The sequence below is a fragment of the Parasteatoda tepidariorum genome, chromosome 9, assembly GCF_043381705.1.
Source record: "Parasteatoda tepidariorum isolate YZ-2023 chromosome 9, CAS_Ptep_4.0, whole genome shotgun sequence".
In the NCBI taxonomy this organism is placed as follows: domain Eukaryota; kingdom Metazoa; phylum Arthropoda; class Arachnida; order Araneae; family Theridiidae; genus Parasteatoda; species Parasteatoda tepidariorum.
Window position 1 is genome coordinate 84,220,629 of NC_092212.1, and position 24,188 is coordinate 84,244,816.

The window sequence follows — 24,188 nt, forward strand, 5'->3', positions numbered from 1 at the left end:
GTGCTAAAAAGATTAATCAGAGACACCTAATCACTTACTCGAGTTAACAGAAATAGGCAGCAAGATCATTGTAAACAAACAGCTGTAAGATCGTCAGCCGTATTTGAGGTTTTGCGCTTTTTCCTATTTCTTATCACAAAAATTAACATTACTGAGTAAGAATACCTTATCTGAAGCCTTAAACTACAAAACTTGCTCTTTATTATAATTTTTGTTATTTTTTATATTAGTATGAGCAATTAGGAGATCTTTTGATGTTCACATCAAAGATAGAGGATAAAGAAGCGACTATTCCTCAGACCGTATAATTTTTAACCTCTTCTGCTCTTAATTTGAAAAGCGCATGAAAGTGATATTAGGAAATAAATATCATTTCTGTTTATGTTTTTAATTTTTATAAGCATGAAAAAATTTACTTATTCATTTTTTTGGTTTTGACTTTTTTAAGTGAGTTAAGCTTACAACAATTAAATTTATTGATAAAACCTTTTAAATATCTTGATTTTAAATAAGAGCGTAAAACAGTGAACGTAAATGAATAAATAATTAAATTTTAATCCATAATTAATTGTTTACACACATTAATCAGTAATTAATTAAAATTTGAAATAATGATAACTTGTTATCATTATTTTTAAAATTTTAATTAATTAAGACCTTAAAATATGCTTGCCCGATTGTTCTGAATGAATAAAAATGATTTCACACAATTTTAAATTAATTAAAAATAATTTTTAATAGATGCTTTTATGATCCAGACAAAAGTGAATTTAGCGATTTTTTATGTTTTGAGTTCTAAAAAAAATTAATCTAAAAATGAGATTGAATTTACTTGTGCCATTACAGTAGCCCCAGTCATTACAGTGTCATCAAGACTTTTTCTATTCATCACAGATATCTTCTGTTAAAATGAGCACAGTAGCCTAAACATGTTATTTTTGTTGTTGCAATTATACTTTATGCTGGAGATCTATAGTTTGTCTGAAATAAGAGCTCCCCCAGATATTCATCTGGGCCTGTGGCGGTGACTATGGTAACGAGGTATGACTATTTCAAGTAGGGGTGCGGGGTCACTGTTTCGGGTCGGAGAGAGAAAGGGAATCTTTTTTTTCGGTCTATTGTGTAGAGTGAAGCTACCCTCCCCAAAATGCACCATTTTTGTTTCCATAGCACCACACGGCCTCAGACTTTGTTGCAGGATGAATTCTTAGCTTAGACAAACTATAGTTGCTGACTCCTCTTGTTGATTCTCTAAGTACTTGCTCGGATTAGGAAAACATACCTTCTTTATCCTTAGGGTTATAGGCTGGCTTAAGGGATAATTTCCATATCATTAACTGTTGCACCTACTACAATCGCCAAGGTGCCAAATAGATTCTAAACTTGCAAATTTTTGTTACAAAAAAATATGTAGATGTTTGCCTGGTTATACCTTTCGAGTTGGACCCTTTCTGTGATGTCTTTTTTTTAGTTTCTCGTTGGCCACTGCCGGGTAGTCTTGGTGATTTGCGATATGGAAATCTCCCCAGGCTTAACACTGTCTATATTATCAGCACTCTCTTCATCATGGATAAGTAGTTTGAATATATATATATATATCATAATAAATAAAAACAAAAAAGCATAAAGAAAATTAAGAAAAACAATAAGTTTTTTCAATGTTCTGTAATTTTCTCTTGTTTTCTCTACATTTTGAACTTATATACATTTATATTTAAAAAAATATATCTTTTTTATACCCCTTTTAAATTTTTTCTTATTTTCTGGTGATATATATATATATTTTGGTTCAACAGATTGTTTTCTTCATTAATTGGTTACCATTTTGTTCTAGGGACTATTTTGAAATCTTCTGTTTATTTGTTTTATAAGAAATGTTTTCTTAGTTATTTAATTTTATAAAAATGAATAGTTAACAAATAAATTTTCAAAATTGTAGTTAAAGTTGTGCGCTAATTTTTGTTTAAAAGAAAGTCAAAGGAAACATCACCTTTCTTATGTAAACACAGTGTCACAAAATAAAGGCAATTTTTTCTTTTTGAGATCGATTGACGGCAATTTTTTAGAAGAAGCATAATAAAGAGTCTCTAAAAGCATGGTTATGGAAATTTCAAAATATCTTATTGCTCAAATTATTATAATTAGTTGCAATGTAAGATTGTTTAATTTCTGGTATCTAATTGTCATAATAAGAAATTTTCTACTAAAATTTATATATTTTTCTCTTTTTTTGCTTTGCAGAAATTGAATTAAAAAATTCTGAAAAATGGCTGCATGCTTTTCATCACCAGGAATTTTCAGTTTGCCTCCAATTTTCGTACTTTCAAAAATATCTAAATTGGCTCAATGTTTAAGAGCTTGTGCAATGCCTCAAATTGAAGTGAAAGAAATAGATCTTCCAAGTAACTATATTTATATATATTCAATTATTTATTTAAATAAAAGGTATTTAGGGATTATCCCATTGACCATTTTTGTATTTTGGGATTATTCCGTGAATCATTTCCACCAAACTCAATATTATTGCCAAAAAGTAGCTTCTGCGCCAATAACTGCAAATTTGATTATATTTATTATGTAATCCTTGACTATGCAAATTAGTTTTCTTTAGCGTATTTAAACGAATTTATGTGTCTATGACTGCACAAGGATAATGACTTGTTTGTTTGCGCTTTAAAAGCTATCAAGGATTTTTGGCTGCGAAAATGATTTATAATTAGGGCCCTATAAATTATGCGGAAGATGCGGAAACCCGCATAATTCACAATTATCCGCATAATTTACAATTTTCCGCGTAATCGCAGCAAAATGTATTCGTATACCAGATAAATTTCTCCTTAAGGGTTTTTTTTTCAATTGAAATATATCTTCTTTTTCAATTCCAAGAATCTTTTTGGTCAGGTGGTCAGATCTTTCCAAGAATCTGACAGAGATGGACAAATTCACAGGAAACTTTAAGAAATTGTTCAAGCATTGTCCTGCAAGAAAGCGCCGCTATTTAAAGATTTTAACAGATGACAATAAGAAAGCTAAACTTTGTCCAGCACTAATAAAGACACGGTGGAATTCCTGGTTTAAATCAGTGCAATATCATGCTGAATATTGTAATGTTTACATAGAATTTTTTAGCAGTGAAATAAACCTTACTCCTGACACTGCTTGTCTCAATCAGTGCAAAGTTTTGGTGGAAAGCAAGTACGTTTGCAAAGACTTTCAGTTCATTGCAGAACACGCTCAGATATTAATGGATACTCTTCTCTTTTTCGAAACATGTGGTGTATCTATTCACAAAGCTTACAATAAGATTTTTGATCTGCGGTCTAAACTTCGATGTAATTCTCAGGCATCATACTCACGAAAAGATTCACGCAACGTATTTCTTCAAGAAGTGTTTCACAAAACAATTGCAAAGTTGAATACTTACTACTCTCCAGAACTAGACGTATTCAAAAAACGCGGGCCCAAGTTTAGTCAACCTGCATTAAACTTCATGAAAGCTGATCGAGTTTTCGATCCAGAACAAATAGTCAACCTCAATATTGAAGACGACGATGTATTCAAGAATATTCCAGGAATGAGTGGTCGAGATATAAAACTCGAGTATGCTGCTTACAAAGAATATGTAAAAGAATGTTCAAACCAGGACTTAGATTCTGGAATTCAGAGGTAGTCTCAGAGAGATTTCCAGAACTTACAAAAAAAGCAAGACAAGTGCTCTCAGTGCTTCCTAATTCAGTAGATTGTGAAAGAGCTGTATCCTACTACGACCAAATTTTTACAAAACAAAGACAGAGTTTGAAGGAAAACGCAGCTTCTGGAATAACTTCTGCATGCATAATTTTTAAAAGACACCACATCCTTGCCGCATAATTTTTAAAAATCGCCGCATTCTGGACGCATAATTTATAGGGCCCTATTTATAATAATATTTGAAATGTATATAGTTAGATTGAAGAATAATTCAATGTGTAATTATTTGAAAAAAATAGAAGTTTTTACTTTGTTTTGATTCTTTATATTACACTTTTTATTACATATTTTTACACTTAAATTTTTGTGTTTAGAATGTTTATTTTGGAAATTGCTTTTCATTATGATGGCGCCAAGAATTTGCACATTTTCATTAGTATTGACTGTTCGATGGGATAATCCCAAAGCACAGGTCAACAGGATAATCCTTAAGTACAAAATAAAATATATATAGTATATATCTTGCTTCTCTCTTTGTTAAAAAATCTTCCATTTATCATTGCTGTCTCGGCTAGCTTTTCAGATTTTAGTCTCATAATGAAAAAAACTATTAAAAGAAAAAAATATAAAATTTTGAAGAGTTTTAGAGAACTGTTTAAAGAACATTATGATATTAAAATGTTGTCGATGCCACCATTAGTTTTAAAATGATTTTTTTTTATGTTAAGGTTAAAATCGTAGTTGTTTTTAGAAATGTTATTTATTCTATGAGTTATTTATTTCATGAAGAATTAGAAAGTTTAGCTGCTATGTACTAATGTATCTGAGGATATGCACTGAGTCTCATTTTGTTAAAATTTAGAATTAGTTTCTGATCAAATACAAAGTTTATTTAAATTTTTTTCTTTCACAAAATTTCGGTGTCAAAGAAAAAGTGATAACAGCCATAGTGGGCATGTTTTACAAAACAAATTGTTTTTACTATCATAAAAAATTAGGATTCAAAAATTAAATTGTTGTAGAGAGCTTTCATTATCTATTTTTTATTTCAAAACTAGTATAAAAATTGTTCTAGTTTTCTGATGAAAGTCTCTTTAATTTGTTTATTTGTTACATGGTAACTCAGAGCAAATTGGAAATATTTTGAGCATATACAGTTGAAATTTTTTTTCTAGTTTTAGATAACTTTGGGATTGATTCATCACTGACTGAAAAATGTAAGGATATTCTTAAAGATGTGGAAATTGCTGTTTGTGATTCTGATATTCTTGTGAAATTGCACAATTTCATGCCGCAATTAAAATGGGCTCACAGTACTTGGGCTGGTAAATAAAAGCATAATTTTTTATATTAATTTTAGTTTCTGTTGTTGTTCTGTTTAGTTTCTGTTAGTTTAGTTCTGCTTACAGTAATGTTTTATTTATTTAATTTTTTATAGGCATCGAAGGTCTTTTGAAAGCGATTCCTCAAGAGGTTTGAACACTTTCAAATATTTTATTTTTTAATTAAAAATAAAAGTTTTTTTTTAACAGCGTGTCAGGATTTGTATGTGGCAGGTTTTTTGTTTTTATTTTTCTGTACTTCCAGATTCTTATTTATTAGTGGCAAAGAAAAAAAAATTATTGTAAAAAAGGAAGAAAATATTCACATCTTTATAACTAATTCTTTTTTTTAAAATTTAATAACCAGCTAAAAAATAATTAAGATTCTTTTGTTTTTAAGATCTGAATTGAATTTTTGAGATTGAATAATTAGTGATCTCATTCTATTTTAGGATAAAGTTTCATTACTCTTTTTAATCAATAACTGAATTTTTTCAATATTTAATTGATAGAGGAAAGGTGTTATTTGTTCTTCCCAATCTATACCTGCCAAGTCTCCTGTTTTTTAACGAAGACTCTGTATTTTACCCCTATTTCCAGTTCACCTGTAATTCTCAAATTTCTTCGTATTTGTTAAAATTAATTTGGTGATAAAATATCCCCTAATGGCAAGAATATTTCTCTTATTCCTCAATAGATGGTGCTATTGTCAGTACTGCAGCGTGTTGAATGTTTATAGTTTAAGTAATTATAAACAATGGTTTAAAAAATCTGTAGATTAAGATTTATATACATATTTTTTACTTCGCTAAATATAATTACTGTATATTATTATCAATTTTGACTTAACATAATTATGCATGATGCATCAAAACTTAACTCGGAGCCCAAAAAAATGTCCCTAGTAAAATCTCCATTATTTTATTTCTCCAATGTTGGTAGGTATGCCATTGGATTTGTATACAATTTTGCTCAATCAAGCTATCCATTTGAGATTTTTTTTAATGCTTATCTGTATCCAAATAAAATAAAAACCTTGAGCTGAAATAGTGGTTGCTCAATTAATAATATTTTGTATCTTAACTAGATGACATTTTCACAATTTATGGACACTAATGTATATTCTTTTTTTCCCCTGTGTATTTTCAATATCAATAATAGTTTTTTGTATAATGATTTTTATTATTTCATATAGACATATCTACTCTTATTTTAAAAAGCTTGTCTATGCCTATTTTGTGCTTATAAAACTCACTTAATTTTCTTCTTATTTAGCCACCATTTACTGTGACAAGACACAGCGGGGATTCCTTTACCTCTCTAATAGCCGAGTATGTTGTTTGCCACATTTTAAATTCTGAAAGAAAATCAAGATTATGTTGGAAAAGTCAAGAATCCAAAGTTTGGTTAGTATTTTACACTGGTGAAGACAATTGNAATCTTCAAATTTTTTTTTTTTTTTTTTTTGCAATAAAAAAAAATCTAACAAACCAAATGAAACCAATCTAAAATTAGACTCTCAATAAAAAAAAAAGGTAAGTTGTAAATTTTAGGCATCAACCATTGACAGATAAATGCTCATGTAGGGACGTGTGCAGTGTCATTAAATAAGAGTTGGTGTGAAAATAATTTTATTGAACAATTTGAATCTATTATGAAAAATTGAAAGAAATTATTTAAGAAAAATTAAACATGATAAGGTATGTGATTCTTCTGCTAATTCATGAATATCTGAGATTCTCAAGACCTTTGATTCGTGGACTGAATCAATTATTTATATTCCGACAAAATTTTTTCGGAATTCTACTAATCTAAAGTATAAATTTCGTTACTTATGCAAAATCTCGTTGACAAAACATTTATTCCGCCCTTACCAGCACTCTCTAAATTCTCATTCACTACAATAAAGATTATTTTTTTTACCCAGATTTGTTAGAGAAAAACGCAACTTTGAGAACACAAGATTCCATAATAACTTTGGCTAAAATTAAGGAGCTACTGAAGCAAACACAAAAGTATAAAATTGATAACAATTCAAATATTTAAAAGATATGATAGATTTGTTCCCTTTTTTATTTAGCTGCAATTAGATCGAATGAATTTTTAATGTGGTATTACAACATTAAAATTTCAAATTGTGCATTTCAATTATCACTTTTCAGCGCACTGAATATCGTCATAAATCCACATTTTCTTTTTCTTTTTTTTTTGCATTGAATGCAATTGTTTAGTTTTTGAAATTCCAATATTATCACGATATGCAAAATTTAGCTTGCATATTCGAGTAATTACTTTTTGATGCGCTCGATTTGCACTAAGTGAATGCGAGGTTTTAATCTTCTGCTGTTGCCACATGATTTTTTAAAACTTCGATATTAATGTGGTGCTGGAAATTCAAATCCCACATCTGAGAAAAGGAAAAAAATATGTGAGATTCTCGCATCCTCACTCTGTGGTGAAAACGCTGGGTTATATCACAAATCTTTGTTCAGTTATTGCCGTGTATTTCATGTTTTTTTTTTTTAAATTTTTGATACAATGGCAACAAGTGTGAGAAAGGTGGAATTCAGTATATATATTTCAATGTATACATTCTTTTATGTGTTCATGAGAAAAAAGTTTATTTGATTAAGACATTTTTTCTCTTTTTAAATTTTATAAATTTTAATTTGGTGCATAAAACTGAATCTTTCATGTACAAAAAGACTGAAAATGAAATATTTTTTGAAAAAAAAAATTACGCATTGAGAAAAAAAATTCTGATATTTATTTTTATCAGCAATCACATGTCTGAAAAACTGAACATATTTATTTTATGACTTATCCATTTTTGAAAATGTCTTATATTTAAAAGTTATCTGTTGATCATTAGTAATCTTAATAAACAAAAATATATTCTTAAAAATTTATTTCTTTAAAGGTTGCCAAATAATGTTTTTTCTAATCATCGATCACTAAATGAGCTGAGTGTTGGAATTTTAGGTGTTGGAAATATGGGATCTGGCAGTAAGTTATTGTAAAATATTTGCATGTTCTATTCCTGTATTGTTGCATGCCATAAAAAGTTTGCAAAAGAAAAAAAATCTTTGAGGCATAAAGTAACCTCACAAATTTTAACTACAACTGTTTCTATGATTAATAATTTTTAATAAAGTAATTAAATACAGGAAGAAAATACAGAAAGCAAATCAAAGAGTGAGCAGACTGACAAATTAGGGAGTCTAAGTCATAGCAAGGCAGGAAATGTATCAAAGTTTGAGTGAGCTGGTTAATTAGTAATTAGGCTGATCTAAGAATGAGCAAATCAGTTTAAAGATAAATAAAAATATTTTTTCCCTACCAGCATAGTATACAGTCTTAACTGCTAATTTTTTACCCTTTTTTGCAACTATAAAAAGTATCAAGAATCAGATAAATTATTTTTTGCTTAATAATTAAATTATTTATTTATTCATTAATATTATAATTTTGAAATGCAGTTTATGAGTATTTTATTTTTGAAATGTCATGTGCTAAGCGCCAGCTTTAATAATCATTGAAACTTGAGCTGCCAAAATTAAACTTTGTTAAATACAATAGCTATGATGCTAAATTCAATGAAGAAACTTATATGTTAGGCACTAGAGTTCTTGAGCAATAAGTTCTACAGATTTATTTAAAAATTGCAGAAAATCTATAGCAATAGGTGTTTCTCGCAACCTCGGAATGTAACAGCACAGTTGATTCTATTGTTAAGTTCTAGGTTGGTACACTTATCATCAAATTCTGTTTTTTTTTTTATTAAAATATGATTCACATTTCATATTTAAAGAAACTTTGAATTTACTTGAATAATATTATTTATTTATGTTACATCTTGAAAATTATTTCGATAAATTTCCTTCCTTGATTGAAAATTTCTTTCTCGGTTGGAAGAGAAATGGAGTGGAAAAAGGATTCATTTTAAAATTTTTGAAAAAATATGATGTATAGTTTATTCTTGATACTGTAGTGTAATCTACCACTTCAAAAATACAGTTTCAATTTCCTAGTATATCATAGATGAAGGTTGACATTATTGATAACAACTCTTCCCACAATACCTTAATGTTGAAGGGTTGCTAAAAGAGTTTCGAGTTAGTACGTTTAGAATTGAATATGTTCTGATAAGTAAAAAAATATATTCTAAAATATTACTCTAAAAAGTAGAGTCATGCAAGATAAGAATAACTACTAATAAATATGTATGCAATGATAGTTGACTATAAGTCTAAATACTACAATGATAATTTTATTTTTAAAAGTAAGAAAAAAATAATTGTGCATTAAATGGAAAAGAATTGGTTTTGTGATCAAATATCTCGAACAAGTTTTCGAGATTTCGAGTTCAGAATGAAATATGCTCTAAAAGGTAGAAAAATATATTCTAAAATATTACTCTAAAAAGTAGAATCATGCAAGATAAGAATAACTACTAATAAATATGTATGCAATGATAGTTGACTATAAGTCTAAATACAACAATGATAATTTTATTTTTAAAAATAAGACAAAAATAATTGTGCATTAAGTAGAAAGTAATTGGTTTGCGATTAACCTATTTTGTGATCTTTCCAGAAAAATTCTTTTTCTATTTTAAAAAAAAAATTCGACGTAACAAATTTTTGGAACTCTTTGAAATAAGAATTCAAATTAACATTAGGTGGATATATAATGGCAAGGGGATATTTTTTTTTTGACATTGCAAGGTTTTTAGGATATAGATATAGCAGGGTTGCCACAGGCGACTAAAATGCAACTATTTGCAATTATTTTTGGCATGAGGCTACTATGGCAACTTTTTTTGCCTGAAAAGGATAAAAAACAACTATTTTCAGGGACTATTGGGAGACTTTTCTGTACTCCTAGCAATGTTTTTTTTTTAAAGCATAAATTGGGTGGAAAATCTACACCCCACAAGATGGTTTCTGAACGCACTGATTTTTTTTTTCTTAAAAAATTTAGTAAATTTGAGTCTTCACTTTTTAAATCGTTCAATCTGCACAGACTCCATTCTAAGTCTATTTCATTTCTCGATCGCCTTTTTATTGATTATTTCTACGAAATTCCACACGATTTAAAAGAAAAAAATTCTACCATATCATGATGCTGGAATTTCGAATTTGAGTAATCACTTTTCATATATATATATAAACATTTACGTTTATATAAAAAGGATCATATTTGCCACCAACTTGACTGAATGGATCATGGCATATGACAATTAAGCCATTAACAAAATTTTAGTCATATTTTTGATGAATTTTTGTTCTTATTTAGGCAACTATTTTCCTAGTTTTTGGCTACTATTTTCACGTTTTAGGCTACTAAAAGCAACTATTTTGTTCAATTTTTCTGTGGCAACCCTGATATAGAGAGTATACTGTATTATTCCATCTATGAAAATGTAGCTTTGTTTTTCACAATTATGCCTTTCTTATTTCTATAAAATTTGAAACTGGATAATTTTTCTTAGTTGCAAGTTTTTTGAAGTCGAGGGGTACAACTGTTTATGGTTTTGCTCGAAGACCTCGAGCTCCTGGCTCTCAGTGTTACTTTGATGAGTAAGTTTTATTTACTTTTTCAGAGAGTTCTTGTTAGTTATCAAATTCTTTTTTAATCACTTAAATGATTACCTGATATCATTATTACAGTTACTTGGGTAAATTACTTCTACTACCTCCTCCATGATCTTATAAAGCACACCTGTTAATTCATTGTAATTAAGTATATTCTCGATATCTCAAAGTTGAAGGGAAGGTAGAAAAATATCAAGATAGCGAGTTTTCGAGATAACAAGTTCAGAGCATGTTCTAAAAAGTAGAAAAATATTTTCTAAAAAGTTGAGTCATGAAACATAATAATAACTACTATTAAATATGTATGTAATGATAGTCGACTATAAATCTAAATACAACAAGGATAATTTTATTTTAAAAAGTAAGGCAAAAAAAATTATGCATTATATAGGAAAGAATTGGTTTATAGCAAACTTACATTGTGATTTTGCCAAAAAAAATTAATATTTTATTTCCATAAAAAATCAACATAAAAAGGTTTTTGGTAAGTAACTCTTCGGCATAGGAATTCAAATTAACATTAGTTGGATATATAATGCCAAGGAAGGAAATGTTTTTTTGACATAACGAAGTTTTTGAGGCATAGAAGTTTAAGACATCTAGAGTACACTGTTTTTTGATAACATAACAAGGGTTTCGAGATATCGAGAGCGTACTGTATTTTGATAACATGACAAGGTTTTCGAGACATCGAGAGTGTACTATATTTGGATAACATGACAAGGTTTTCGAGACATCGAGAGTGTATTGTATTTTGATAACATGACAAGGTTTTCGAGACATCAAGAGTGTACTGTATTTTGATAACATGACAAGGTTTTCGAGACATCGAGAGTGTACTGTATTTTGATAACATGACAAGGTTTTTGAGACATCGAGAGTATATTGTATTTTGATCTTTATCTTATAATAAGGAGAACAGTAACTCCCACTTCAGCTGTGTGCTATTGTTTAATTGGTTGAATAGAGGTAGCACATTTGCTTTGAAAATTTGCAGTTAGAGAGTGTGAGAGATCATATGCCAAAGATGATGTCCAAATATAGGTGAAGTAGGAGCTGCAACACAAAGAGACAGGAAAAGAGGACCCACTACTTGCTCGCAGAAAGTGATCTACCCTTGTGCATTTGCCGCATGCTTCTCATAATAGAGCCTAATATTTTATTATAGTGTATGTTGCATACACGGTCTAGAGCTGAAACACAGAAGCGCCATATCTTAGTGATAGCGCCACCGTAACTGCCAACTCTACTGGGTTTCCAGTAGACTACTGGATTTTGCTAGTTTCTCCTGCTTTAATAAAAATTCTCCTGTTTTTTTTACATTTTAGAAAATCCCCTAAAATGTAATAAGTTTTCTAAAAAAATCCCTATTAAAGTAGAATTTTTGCACAGATTATTACTTGCTTGAATATTTAAATAAGTATCGCTAATACATAATGAAGCGAGATATTTTATAGAATCAATTTAATTCTTTTTAATCAATTTAATTTAATTTCTTTTTTTTTGTTCTAAAATGCCCACTTTATTTTTATTCAGAGCTCCTTTTTTAAATTATTTAAAAAATCTTAATTATTTTTTATGAATTAACTGCCTATTACTATTCAAAATTATGAGCGAACATGATACGCAACATTTCAGCATATTTAATGTCAATCAATTATGACTGAAAAATTCTCAATGTGTAAAACATTTAGTACATTATGCAACAATTATAATAAAATTTATATTTTGTGAAATCTAACTGAATTTTTTCCTATCTATGTTGGCAGCCACTTATTCCATGATGCGATACGTGTTAGATATAACACAGATGAGTCTTGTTTTAACCACCTGTCTGTGTAACAACCTTGTTATCACACCTTATTACACAAATTTAACAATAATTGTGTTATTCTTCAATCCCAAGACACCTCTCCAACATGTATGAAACCTAAAGATTTTAATAATGGAAATTAAAAAGAAAAATAATAACTAATTTTTCTGTAGAGGGGTTAGCCTGGTTGTCAGGGCGCTTGGTTCCCGTTTGAATCCAGCCAGCTGAAGATTCCCCACATGCAATGGTGACTGGTGCACGTTACATTCGTCGGGTCACAGAGTCCTCCATGTACCCATAACAAATTATACCTCTGAGAGAACTGAATTGGATATTTATCGTTTCTTGGTACAGATCAAAATTAAGATTTGTGGATGAATGAATGGATGTATGATTGGGTCCGCCCTATAAACGGGTGTGACGTATGGGTGTGATAGAAGTTGAATTCTTGGCTATAGATGACGCCACTGGAAAGCAAGAACAATTGCAACCCTTGCTTTAATAGCCTTCAACAACAATTTTATCCATATAAAGTTTATACCTTATGCTAATTTTCTTTAACAATAAAAGAGACTTAATTTCATTCAAAATTATAAGATTACAATGGATTAAAATAAAACTACTTTGGATTTAGTTTGTAAATCCAGTCTTAAATAATGTAACTGGAAGTTGATTAAATTACATTTAATTAAGGATACAAATGTTTTTTCTTAGTTTATTAAAACATATGAATTTTTTGAAATGTTTGAAATTTATATCAAAATTTTTATTAAAATTTAAATATTTTTATTTCAGGATTTATACTAAGTTAGATGATGTCCTTCCAAAGTGTGATTATTTAATCAATGTTCTCCCCACCACTCCCCTCACCTCTGGACTGCTAAATAATAGTGCATTAGAAAAATGTACAAAAGTAAATTATGAATTTAAATACATTACTTCAGATATTTATTACAAATTTATTTTTCTCCAATATTTGATTGCTGCAATTATGTTATCTCAAAACACGTATGAGGCAAGCAATTTGAAAAATAGATATAAGAGTGATTCTGTTATTTACAGGGTAACTGTGCACCTGGAAAGTCATGAAAAACCATGGAATGTCATGAATTTTGATACTGAACAAAATATGTCATGAAATGTCATGATTTTAACTATATTTTTTAAAAAAAATCATAGAAAGTCATGGATTTAGGTCGTCTGAAAATCTAATTTTTAAAATGGAATTTACCTCCCCCCAATTTCATGGTGTTCCGAATATCTCAATTTAGATATAAGAGTAATTCTGTTTTTTAATTGATTTAACGTTATAATAATAAATGCATGTTAAAGCTGTATTTCATATCATTCTAACTTGAAAAATAATAATGATACAAAAAAAAACACGATGAGTTTTGCATTCATGCAACTTATCTAAAGAATAGGGTTGGTAAAAAATCATGATTTTAAAAAAATGGATTTATTTGATTGCAATCAATTTTTTTTATTAAATCAATTTTTTTAAAATTAATTTTACATTTAAAAAGTATTATGTAAAATGTTATAATATGCTTAACATTATTTAAAAGCAACTTAATAGCGAAAATAGGTTATATTTCCAACTAAGATGGATAAAAATATTATTAATTATTACAAACTAATTATTGAATAAGTAAGATAATTGTAATGTCTAAGGTCAACATTCTAATGCAAACAGATTAAAAGAAAGGAGGTCGTTTTTTAATTAGATATTCAATAAAAGAGTAAATTGGCTCAAAAAATATTACTGAAAAAAGAAATAATTATTTTAAATTACTCTGTATCTTAAATTATTAGTCTTTCTTCATTATTGTCATGCACTAACTACGTGTTTATTACATTATGTGTTTTATCCCTTGTATTTAAAATATTCTTAAAATTAAATGGGTATGATTGAAATGTTTTCATTATCAACTAATAATTTTACATCATCTTAATTTTTCTATAACATGGTGCGTAGCGTTTTTACGGAGTGTAAAGGTGCTTATTTTCGATTTTCGTTTTTTAAAAGCCCTTAAAGGTGTTTTTTTCATTAGGGGCTTTTAAAAAGTGCTTAATCCTTTTTCAAAAATGAGATTTTTTTCTTTACCATGTCAATTTTTGCCAAGTATTACGCAAAATCATGCTTTTCACATTGTTCTATTCAACATTTTCACAATTCCTTGTACCACAATCTATTTCGGCGAACAGTCGGTCCACAGCGTATGAAAGCGCCAATCATTTTACATGTTTAATGAAATGCTGGGGAGTCTGCATGTGCGTCTACTGAGCTGGATTCGGTGAGATTCTAGCACTCTCATGTGCAACTCTACTGCATTTTGCTAAATATTCTCAATTTTCAGGCTTCATTTTCCACCCTCTGAAGTCAAACCAAAAATCTCTCGATCTTTTTAGGGTGGCTAATATAATCAAGAAATGAGTTCTTTTTCAGAAACTAGTTGTTTTCTAATGATCATGCCAAGTCTTTAAAAATTATTTTGTATTTTGTAATGTATAAAGTGCTTAAAAATATTTTTTGAGTGTTTAAAACGTATTTAAAAGGTGCTTATTTTTTGTTGAAAGATTTGGCTATGCACCCTGTATAATTAACTCCTTTGGTATGGTAATGTATCTGACCCAGTTTGAAAATTATAGGCAAATATGGGGCAAATAATTAAAGGGAATATAGGCAAATAATATGGGGCTTCCTACATCTGCATCTTCCATCTGTCTCCTATATCTGTTTTCCTATATTATATTTTAAAAGTTTCATGCCACTCTTACCCTCTTTAGTCTTCTTCTTTTTTTTTTTTTTTACTTGATTTTAAAATATTATAATTTCTATATATCTTCCTTTTATTAATGCTTTGCTTAAAACCTTCATTAACAATGAAATCAGACTTTTTTTTTTATTAAATCACACTTGGAAAAAAACATTTATTAATTACGTTGCATAAAAATTATTATCGACTTAAAATTAATATTATTTTTAAAACTCAATAGGTTTAAAATAATGATCATTAAAATAAGAAAAAAAACTCACAATTGATATAAATCAATGGTATTTTTGAAAATCAAATGATTTAAATCATGCCAACCCTTCTAAAAAAAGAAACATAAATTACTAAATTTAACAAGAGTATAATAAATTAATCATGTTTATTGTTAAACCAATATCTTTATTTCGAATTTGTAATTTTATTATTTTAATACTTAGCTATTTTGTTCACAAAAGCACTGTGACCAAATGATTTGCCACCTAACAGTTTTTAATTCTTTATTTTCCTTGAATTGTAACTGTGAAAAACGTTCACTAATATTTTTAGTAAGTTAATGCCAAATTGAACGACTGTATTCGTAAAATTTTAGATAGTTTGAGCTTTCTAAAACTGATTATTTTGTTTTGTGATGTCATCAACGAAAGCTATTTGTAAGTTTAAAAGAGAGCAGATTGTTGTCTCTGTGCAACAAAATGGCTGAAAAGTATCTTATTACTCAAATTGAAGGGTAATAATAATAATATATGAAGCATTTTTAATTGAAGGTAACACAATACTTTCAACACCTATGTGATATACACCTAAGAGAAAAATGAAGCATGATAGCAGGAATTGAAACAGACTGTGTAGAAATTTAAGAAAAATATGTAATTGGCAATTCTTCAAATTGTAGAGAGTCCATTCTGAATACAAAACCAAAAATCCCTTATTTTCTCATGATCTCTCTTAAAGATCTCTCACTCAATTCAAGGAGAACTTAAATTTCTTGGACTTGCAAAAGTGGGATCACCAAATATTATACTAAGTGACAAGTTAATTAGTCAATTTGTTTATTTTGGTTTTTATGTTACGTATGAAAATTGCTAATGAGTTAAAAACGTTGTTTTAATGATTTAATTAAGGAATAATAAATGAAATATTTGTTAAAGTAATTGTATATATTGTTATAAATTGTAACTAGGATTTTTATTATTGATTAATAATAACTTATTTTTGATTGTTCAACATGAAATGCATGATTCATAATAAATGCATTCATTATAAAATTTTGCAAATTTTTTGATAATTTGTGAAAACCTCTTTTAAAAAATGCTTGTATATTAAAGAAAACTATAAAATTCAATGCATTAAAGTAAGCCACTGTAGATTCAGTTTCTGAAAAGTGAGTCATACTGTTTAGAGGCTTGGAATCCTCAGTCCTAAATAGTTAACATTGAGATGTAGTTTGCTAAAAATACAGATGCTTTAAGAAAATCTGAAGCAAGGCCCATCCATGAATAATATTTTATTCTTGGTTTAATAAATTTGATTTATGATAATATTGATCCACTTTTAAATAATTCAAACATATGTACAAAGTATCAAGTGATATTTATAAGCGCTGGCAAAATTAAAGGACTTGTTTTTTCTAATCTTCTACTTTAAATATTATAAGGAGCCAAAACTTGTAGGTTAGCAACTATGTCAGAGAATTGAATTGCTTAGTTAACCAATAGTTATGATTTAGGTGTGTTTTTTGTTAATGAGTTAAAACCCTTGTTTTCATTTTTTTATTTTAAGTTATTAAAATTCTTGCTATTTCTCCTATTATTTGCTAAAATAGCTCTTATACTATATTTGAAATTTAATCTATCAAAAAAAAATTTGTGATAACTTCTATTAATATGCTTCTTACATGTTTTTTTTACTTAGAAACCAATTTTCATAAATATTGGCCGGGGGAGTATTATATCTGAAGCTGAATTACTAAAAGCTTTAAGGTATGGGAAGGATCTTAAAAGTTTATGAGAATAGTTAATCTTATGTTTTCAAAAACAATTAAAATAGAGTAATTTTGTTTAGAAATGGTTGGTTAGCAGGAGCAGTACTGGATGTTTTTGAAGAAGAACCTTTACCTGAAACCAGCGAACTGTGGGATATTCCAGAAGTAAACTTAATATAAACTTGATTTTACTTTTTGCTTTGTTTTATTTTTCGTTGTTTAATCTTAATGTTAGCTTGTATGTATTTAATTACTTTTTATTAAAATAATAACCTTAGCATTTACTAAAAGTATTTTTTTAATTATTTTAAGTGATGCAGCACAGAGAGATATTTTTTTACACATGGAATGAAAGAGGTATTTATAGATTTAAAAAAAATTGAAAATATATCATTACAGTCAAAGATTTCTAAGTCAATTTGCAGAATTTTATTCAAAAGTCAAATATCTTTACTATCTGTTGCTGTGATTCCATTTCTTCAACGATTTATCTTATTCTTTGCTGTTGACAATAGAAATCACATGTGCATGTTGCCAAAATTGTTAGAAAATCTAAGAAAGTGCTTTTTAATTAGTTCTTTTGTTTAGGTTGAAAAACTTCACTGTACATACCTTGACCTTCCCACTCTGATACGTCCAAAAGATGACCCTAATGGATTAGGTCCATCTGCTTAATAATTATGTACAAATTATTTGAATTCTTCCCCCTTTTTTTGGCAACAATAAACATTATGGCATGTAAGTCTGCAACTAAACCTTTTCTTTATTATTCCCATTTTAAATGGTGTAGCTTAATGTGTAACATCTTAAGAAAAATTAAGATTGTGAAGAATTGATTTAATTTTGAGAATGACTATGTGAGTCATTATTTAAAACTGCAAAAGCTGTTACTCTGAGTAAATTTTGCTAAGCAACAGTGACTATCATCTAACTATTTTAAGCAACTTAAAGGAAAAAGTGTCCTTTTAAATTCAAATTTTAAAAAGTGTTTAAAAATAATTAGGCTTCACATTTTATTCAATATTATTATTATATAGATTTATTTTATAATCTAAAGGAATGTTCAAAAGATTAAAGAAATATTTAAAATACTAATATTTTTTTTTATCATTGCACAGTAAAATAATAAACATTTGTTAAAATTAAAAATAAATTTTTATTTCTATTAATTCAGCTAATGTGCTTTTCTGCTTTTTTTCCTCTTTAAATAAATAATTTTTCTTTTTCTATGAATATGAAAAGAAAGTGATTGAAATGCATTTTTTTTTAGTTAATGAAGAAGGCATTTTTTTTTCTTTTTTTCCAAGGAAAATAAAGAACATTTTTACTGTCTGTTATTACTTAAGAGAAATAAAATATTTTTCATTAAGATGTTAAATGATAACGCATGACTTTTTTCAAGATTATTTATAATTTTTTTCTTGCTCAGGTAGTTATAACTCCTCATGTATCAGCATTGTCAAAGCCAGAACATGTAAGTATAATTCAGATATTTTTCAAAATTTTTGATTCAGAAATTATCGATTTTTATTACAATTATTCTTGCTATCATTTTCTACTGATTTCTTGGAATTAAATCTATTAGCAATTTTTTTAACCATATTTTTCTCCTTTCTTCAGTTGATTTTTTAGTTTAAGTGCTAATTTCTTTGTATACAAGTAATTTCTATTAACTAGGTAGTGTGCCCTTTAAAATACAATATTTCCCAACATCTCAATACTTGAAACAAAATTTTTTTTTTTTATCCAAAAATAAATCAATTTATAAAATTTAAATCATATGCTTTTGGTTTAAACTAATTTTATATATGTTAGATAGATAAATTTAGAGGTTGGGCAGCTCTAAAGAGTGGGGCACATTGACCAGAGGTCTATTGTACCCAAACCCTACATTGTGATTAGCAAAAAAGCTTTAAAGCTAAAACGAAGTTCAGCAAACACCTGACAGGAATATCATGCAATTCTCAGGTCTTTATGCAATGTTGCCCTAAATGCTCAAATCTTTGAGCAGAATAGACCTCACTATCACAAAGTATATGTCGTGAAGTCTCCTCTTCAAGACGACAACCTCAAAAAAGAGAGTTGGATTCAATACCCATAATGTATCAGTGTCTCCTGAGGATGCAGTGTCCAGTGAGAAGACCAATGATCTTCCTTAAGCTGTTCTTGTTTAGCTTAAGATGCTCGTTTTGATGTACACTGGAACAGTCACAATTCAGCTCCTTAGCTTGTCTCTGTGTTGCGCCATTGCTCATGGGCAATTTTGCCATAGACCTTGAATATAGATGCCCAGAATAATGTGGGAGAAATTCCAAAGGCTGGTTCACACTAGAGCCAGCTCGTGCTGTTTCATCAGCTAGCTTATTTCCAAGAATACCCATATGTCCCGTTACCCAATATAGGTATACCTTGTTATGAGTAAAAAGGTCACAAAGTACCGAAAAGCACTCCCACGCTAGTAAAGAAGTGAATTTAAATTTATATTTGTTTAATAAATGTTTTACTCGTAATCTATCAGAATCATTATTAGGGGAAATTGGTTATGAGACACAAAAAATAATTTATTGCTCAGTCTCATATATAGTTTTATATTTTGGTGGTAAAAATGTTAATTTGTAAAATTTTGCTTTTGAAGGACTTATAGGTCCTTCAACTAGCTAACACCCTGTAATTAACATTAAATTGTTATTAAAACAGACTTTTGAAAAGCCTATATATATATATATATATATATATATATTTTATTTTTATAGTTTTTTTTTCATTTATAAACATGAAAGTTTTTTATTAATATTTATTTTCTCTTAAAATATAAATTGAGAAACAGCAGAGCGACAACAAACTTCTTTCATTTAGTATATGTTTTTGTATTTAATTTATCAGATACATTCACCTTTAAAGTTGGAGTTTTATTTTCTTCAATTACAGTTCCATTAAGATTAATACAATTACAAGAGTAATTATATTCTTTATTATCTCTCTTACAAGAGTAAATATATTCTTATTTCTTTGCTTTCCTCCATAATTGGAATTAGATTATGAATTAGTTAATTATCACAATTAAAATTTTTGCACAACATAATGCATTAAAAATAATCTAAAGTAATATTTATGTAACTTGAAATTAAAAGGACAGTGGACTTTAAAAATTGATTTCTTTATTTTTGATACTATACTTGAACTAAAGTGTGTGTAACATAAAATGTCTTTTGAATTTTTTGAAATCATTTTAAAAATTTAAAATTTTACTTCAGTTAATCATTCATCAATTAATATGGGAAACAATTTTTTTTTAGTAATGGAGTGTTATTTAGTGAATTTTCGATATGATTTAAAGCCCTTTTTGTAACAAAATTTTTTTCATTTTTCTTTCCAATGCACAGTTATATAATAATACAAATGATTAAAATAGTGGGACACTCTGTGTAATACATATCAACTGAATATTTTCCAACTGATTGTAAAAGAAGCATGCGTCAATGCAGTTTCTTTTTTGCACTGAGCTGTGTAAAATTTTAACCCTAATATGAATGTTTATTCAATTAAAAGATATAATTTTATTGCTGTTAACTTGAATTTTAAAACTTATAATCTGAAATATATTTATTTATTTTAGATTGCTGAAGAATTTTTTCAAAACTTGACTAGTTATATTGATGGCCATTCACTACGAAATGTCGTAAATTGGTCTGCTGGTTACTAAATTTATTGGTAAGCACTCATAAAAAATTTATTTTTAAATAAAAATGGTTTTACTAGTTAAATTTCAACAAATTGTCTGCTCTTTTCTCAAATTTACTCTTCTTTAATATATTAGGAACTAATATGTATTTCAAATTTTTGTGAAATATCTGTACTTCTAAAATCTGTACTTAAAAAAAAAATAATATAAATGAGTTTGGGTCAGGGTTTTTGACATTAAAAATTGGTTTTTGACAGGATTGATTGTAAAATAAGCACTGGTTTTTTAGAGGTAAAAACCTCTACAAAACTTGTATCTTGTTTTCTTATGTTTAGAGCAAATAATAATTTTTTTAATAAAATATTTTTTAAAATTAACAATTAATTTGTTATTATTTGCTTTTATATTTATCTATCTCGTTATTATTTTATATTTATCTATCTCGATCTATCAAACTTTGATGTGTTGAATACCTTGTTATGTCAAAAAAATATTTTCCCATTGGCATTATACATCCACTTAATGTTAATTAGAATTTTTATGTCGAAGAGCACATTCTCAAAATCTTGCTATGTTGAATCTTTCCCGAAATAGAAATTGACATTTTTTGGAAAAATCACAATATAAGTTTATTGTAAACCAATTCTTTTCTATTTGATACATAACTGTTCTTGTCTTACTTATAAAAATAAAATTATCATTGTTGTATTTAGACTTATTGTCAACTATCATTGCATATATAAATTCGCTATCTTGAAATTTTTTTAGCACCCCTTCAACTTTGAGGTATAAAGAATATACTACATAATCAAAATGATTCGATAAGATGATTTTGATTTCTTATGATTTTTCTTTTGCAATGCATGTTTCTTCTTTCAATACTTCTTTCTTCTTACTAAAAAATTTTAGGGCTAGATAATTTATTGTACTAATCGCTTGCCCTTTTACATAAATGAAAATAATATTATAAGAGTTCTTGATCTGAAATACATGAAATGGTTTGATAATTAAAATTAATATTGGAATATATATAATGAAACAAAACCTATTAAATGTAGGCAATTTTTATTTATTTATTCTACTTGAGATGTATGAAATTGTGATATAATCCTATTGAAAAAAAATAAATTTTTTATATTTATAAGTAAGTTATTTTTTGTCAAATATATTATATAACTTTTTTCTAAAATTTGATGCTTCAAAATTTAAAAGAACATATTTATACAGATTTGTATAAATATGGATTATATAAACAATATTGATACACATTTTATATAAATTTGAAATAAAAGGAAAATACAATGTCACAAAAGATATCGGTTTTTGACTCATAGATTTTTGACCTGACAGTAAAAATCTTGCATTAAAAACTTTTCTACCTTCATTTAAATATAAAAATTTATTAAAAAATAACCATTGAAAGTATGTTTAAAAATCTGTACCACAACCACATTAACAAAAAATTTTGCACTTTATTAATGTATATAGTACTTAAAAATATTTTTTGAGTGCCTAAAAAGTGCTTATTTTTTGTTGAGAAACATGGCCGCGCACCCTGATATCTCTTATAATTGAGAATGGAAAATTTAAACGATTTTTTTCTTTTTTGATATTTTTTTATACAATTGAATAATTTCTACTTATATTTACATGGAAAAAAATTATAATATGGAGTTTCATCTACAATTTTTTCCCCTTAGTGTTTTGGTTGAATACATTCTTTTTTTTACCCCTTTGTGATTAAACTTCTCTTTTCAGAGGTATTCAAGGACTTTGCCCTGGACATTTAACACTTTTGCACACCACAGACCATGAAGCACTGATTTCTGAAAATAAAAGTTTTGAAATTATTAAAACATGAATTGTTACAGTTTTGATTACTGTAAATTAAAACCTGCTTTTTAATGTAAATATCAAAATATATTTTTTACGTTGTGATTTCGAATAAATATTTTATAATTGTTCCTATTGATTGTTGTCTTTCTTTTTATCTTTCTTTTGATACCAGGGTTCGTACGGTCCTTAGAAAATTTATTCAACATTTTCATGAAAAAATATAATCTTGTTTCTTTACTTTTACTTTAAAATTAAAAATCCTAAGTATCACATTTTGTACTGCTATATATATTTACCCTGAAATCTTAAGTGTGGTAGTGAATGGGAATATATTAAAATTCATCCTATTTTTATAGCCATTTCTTAAAACTTTTAAGGGCTGTATGAGCCCTGACTTATATTTACACAAACTTAACAAAAAAGTATCTTAGACCATATACCATCGAGCAGTGTTTCCCAAACCTAAGACTTTTGTGTACCCTTTCTAAATTTTTCGTAACGCTGTGCACGTAATAAATAAATGAATGTATTTTTTACTATAAAATAACTGTACAAAAGTTAGAAATCACAATTGGCTGTTGATACCACTAATTATTAATTGTTAACTCTGCAAAAAATAGCCAATAGAAAAATAAGTAATCGTAAATTTTCATGGCCCTGGGGGTAAGCGTAACACATTTTGGGAAACACTTCATCTATGGCATAGAGCAGTGTTTCCCAAAGCATGGTACTCGTACCCCCAGGGGTACGGGAACAGTTTAGTGAGGGTACGCGTTCTTATGCAAAAAATCTTGCAACAAACGAAAATTTCAACATTTTTTATTTAAGAACAAAACTAGCCATGAAAATTTGCGATTACGTATTTTTCTATTGGCTTTTTTTTTTACAGGGTTAACAGTTAAAAATGAGTGGTGTCAACAGCCAGTTGTGATTTTTAACTTTTGAGCAATTTTTTTATAGTAATGGTTTGTAATAAATTCCACTTATTTTGATTATTTTTATAAAATATAATTTTTATTTTTAACACAGAATACGGATCGCTGGATAGAATTTACAACATTTGGTACCGAAAAAGAAAAATAAACATATTTTTAAAAAGATACATTAATTTTTTTATTAGTGGCACACAGCATTACGAAAAATTTACAAGGGGTACACAAAAGTCGTAAGTTTGGGAAACACTGGCATAGAGGGATAAATGTGCTTCGATTAATCTGAAATTATTTGTTTGTGAGTTGTTTTTTTCTCACTGAAACTGGTAATTAGCAATAAAAAACATCCCTTTTTTAAGTTAGCATTAATATCTTACCACCTTTTTTAATAAAGCTTAGTTTTCTTAACTTCACGAAATGTTGTATTTGCGCTTTCTTGGCAAGGAATGGATTAAAATCTCAGGCTGGCCACCCACCTGGAATTATCAGGGAATTTTTTTTATACTGGAAGAAACCTGGAAATGTCAGGGAAATTTGGATAAAAACCTGGAAAAATCA

General features: G+C 27.8%; 1 protein-coding gene across 3 annotated transcripts; it reads left to right on the forward strand.

Moving 5' to 3' along the window:
* The first annotated feature begins 15 nt into the window (after positions 1-15).
* On the forward strand, positions 16-22,830 carry LOC107441073 (glyoxylate/hydroxypyruvate reductase A). 3 transcript variants are annotated; one of them, XM_043053442.2, is made up of 13 exons: positions 16-108; positions 2,242-2,402; positions 4,866-5,015; positions 5,129-5,163; positions 6,288-6,418; positions 7,933-8,018; positions 10,507-10,594; positions 13,218-13,335; positions 17,111-17,178; positions 17,261-17,345; positions 18,610-18,654; positions 20,797-20,891; positions 22,621-22,830. In XM_043053442.2, the coding sequence occupies exons 2-12, from the start codon at positions 2,267-2,269 to the stop codon at positions 20,881-20,883; spliced, it is 1,029 nt and encodes a 342-aa protein (XP_042909376.1). In that variant the 5' UTR covers positions 16-108; positions 2,242-2,266; the 3' UTR covers positions 20,884-20,891; positions 22,621-22,830. The 3 variants fall into 3 exon arrangements, with proteins under 3 accessions (XP_042909376.1, XP_042909375.1, XP_042909377.1); XM_043053441.2 differs by having other exon boundaries at positions 30-155; XM_043053443.2 differs by lacking the exons at positions 17,111-17,178; positions 17,261-17,345 and having other exon boundaries at positions 33-155.
* Positions 22,831-24,188: the final 1,358 nt, after the last annotated feature.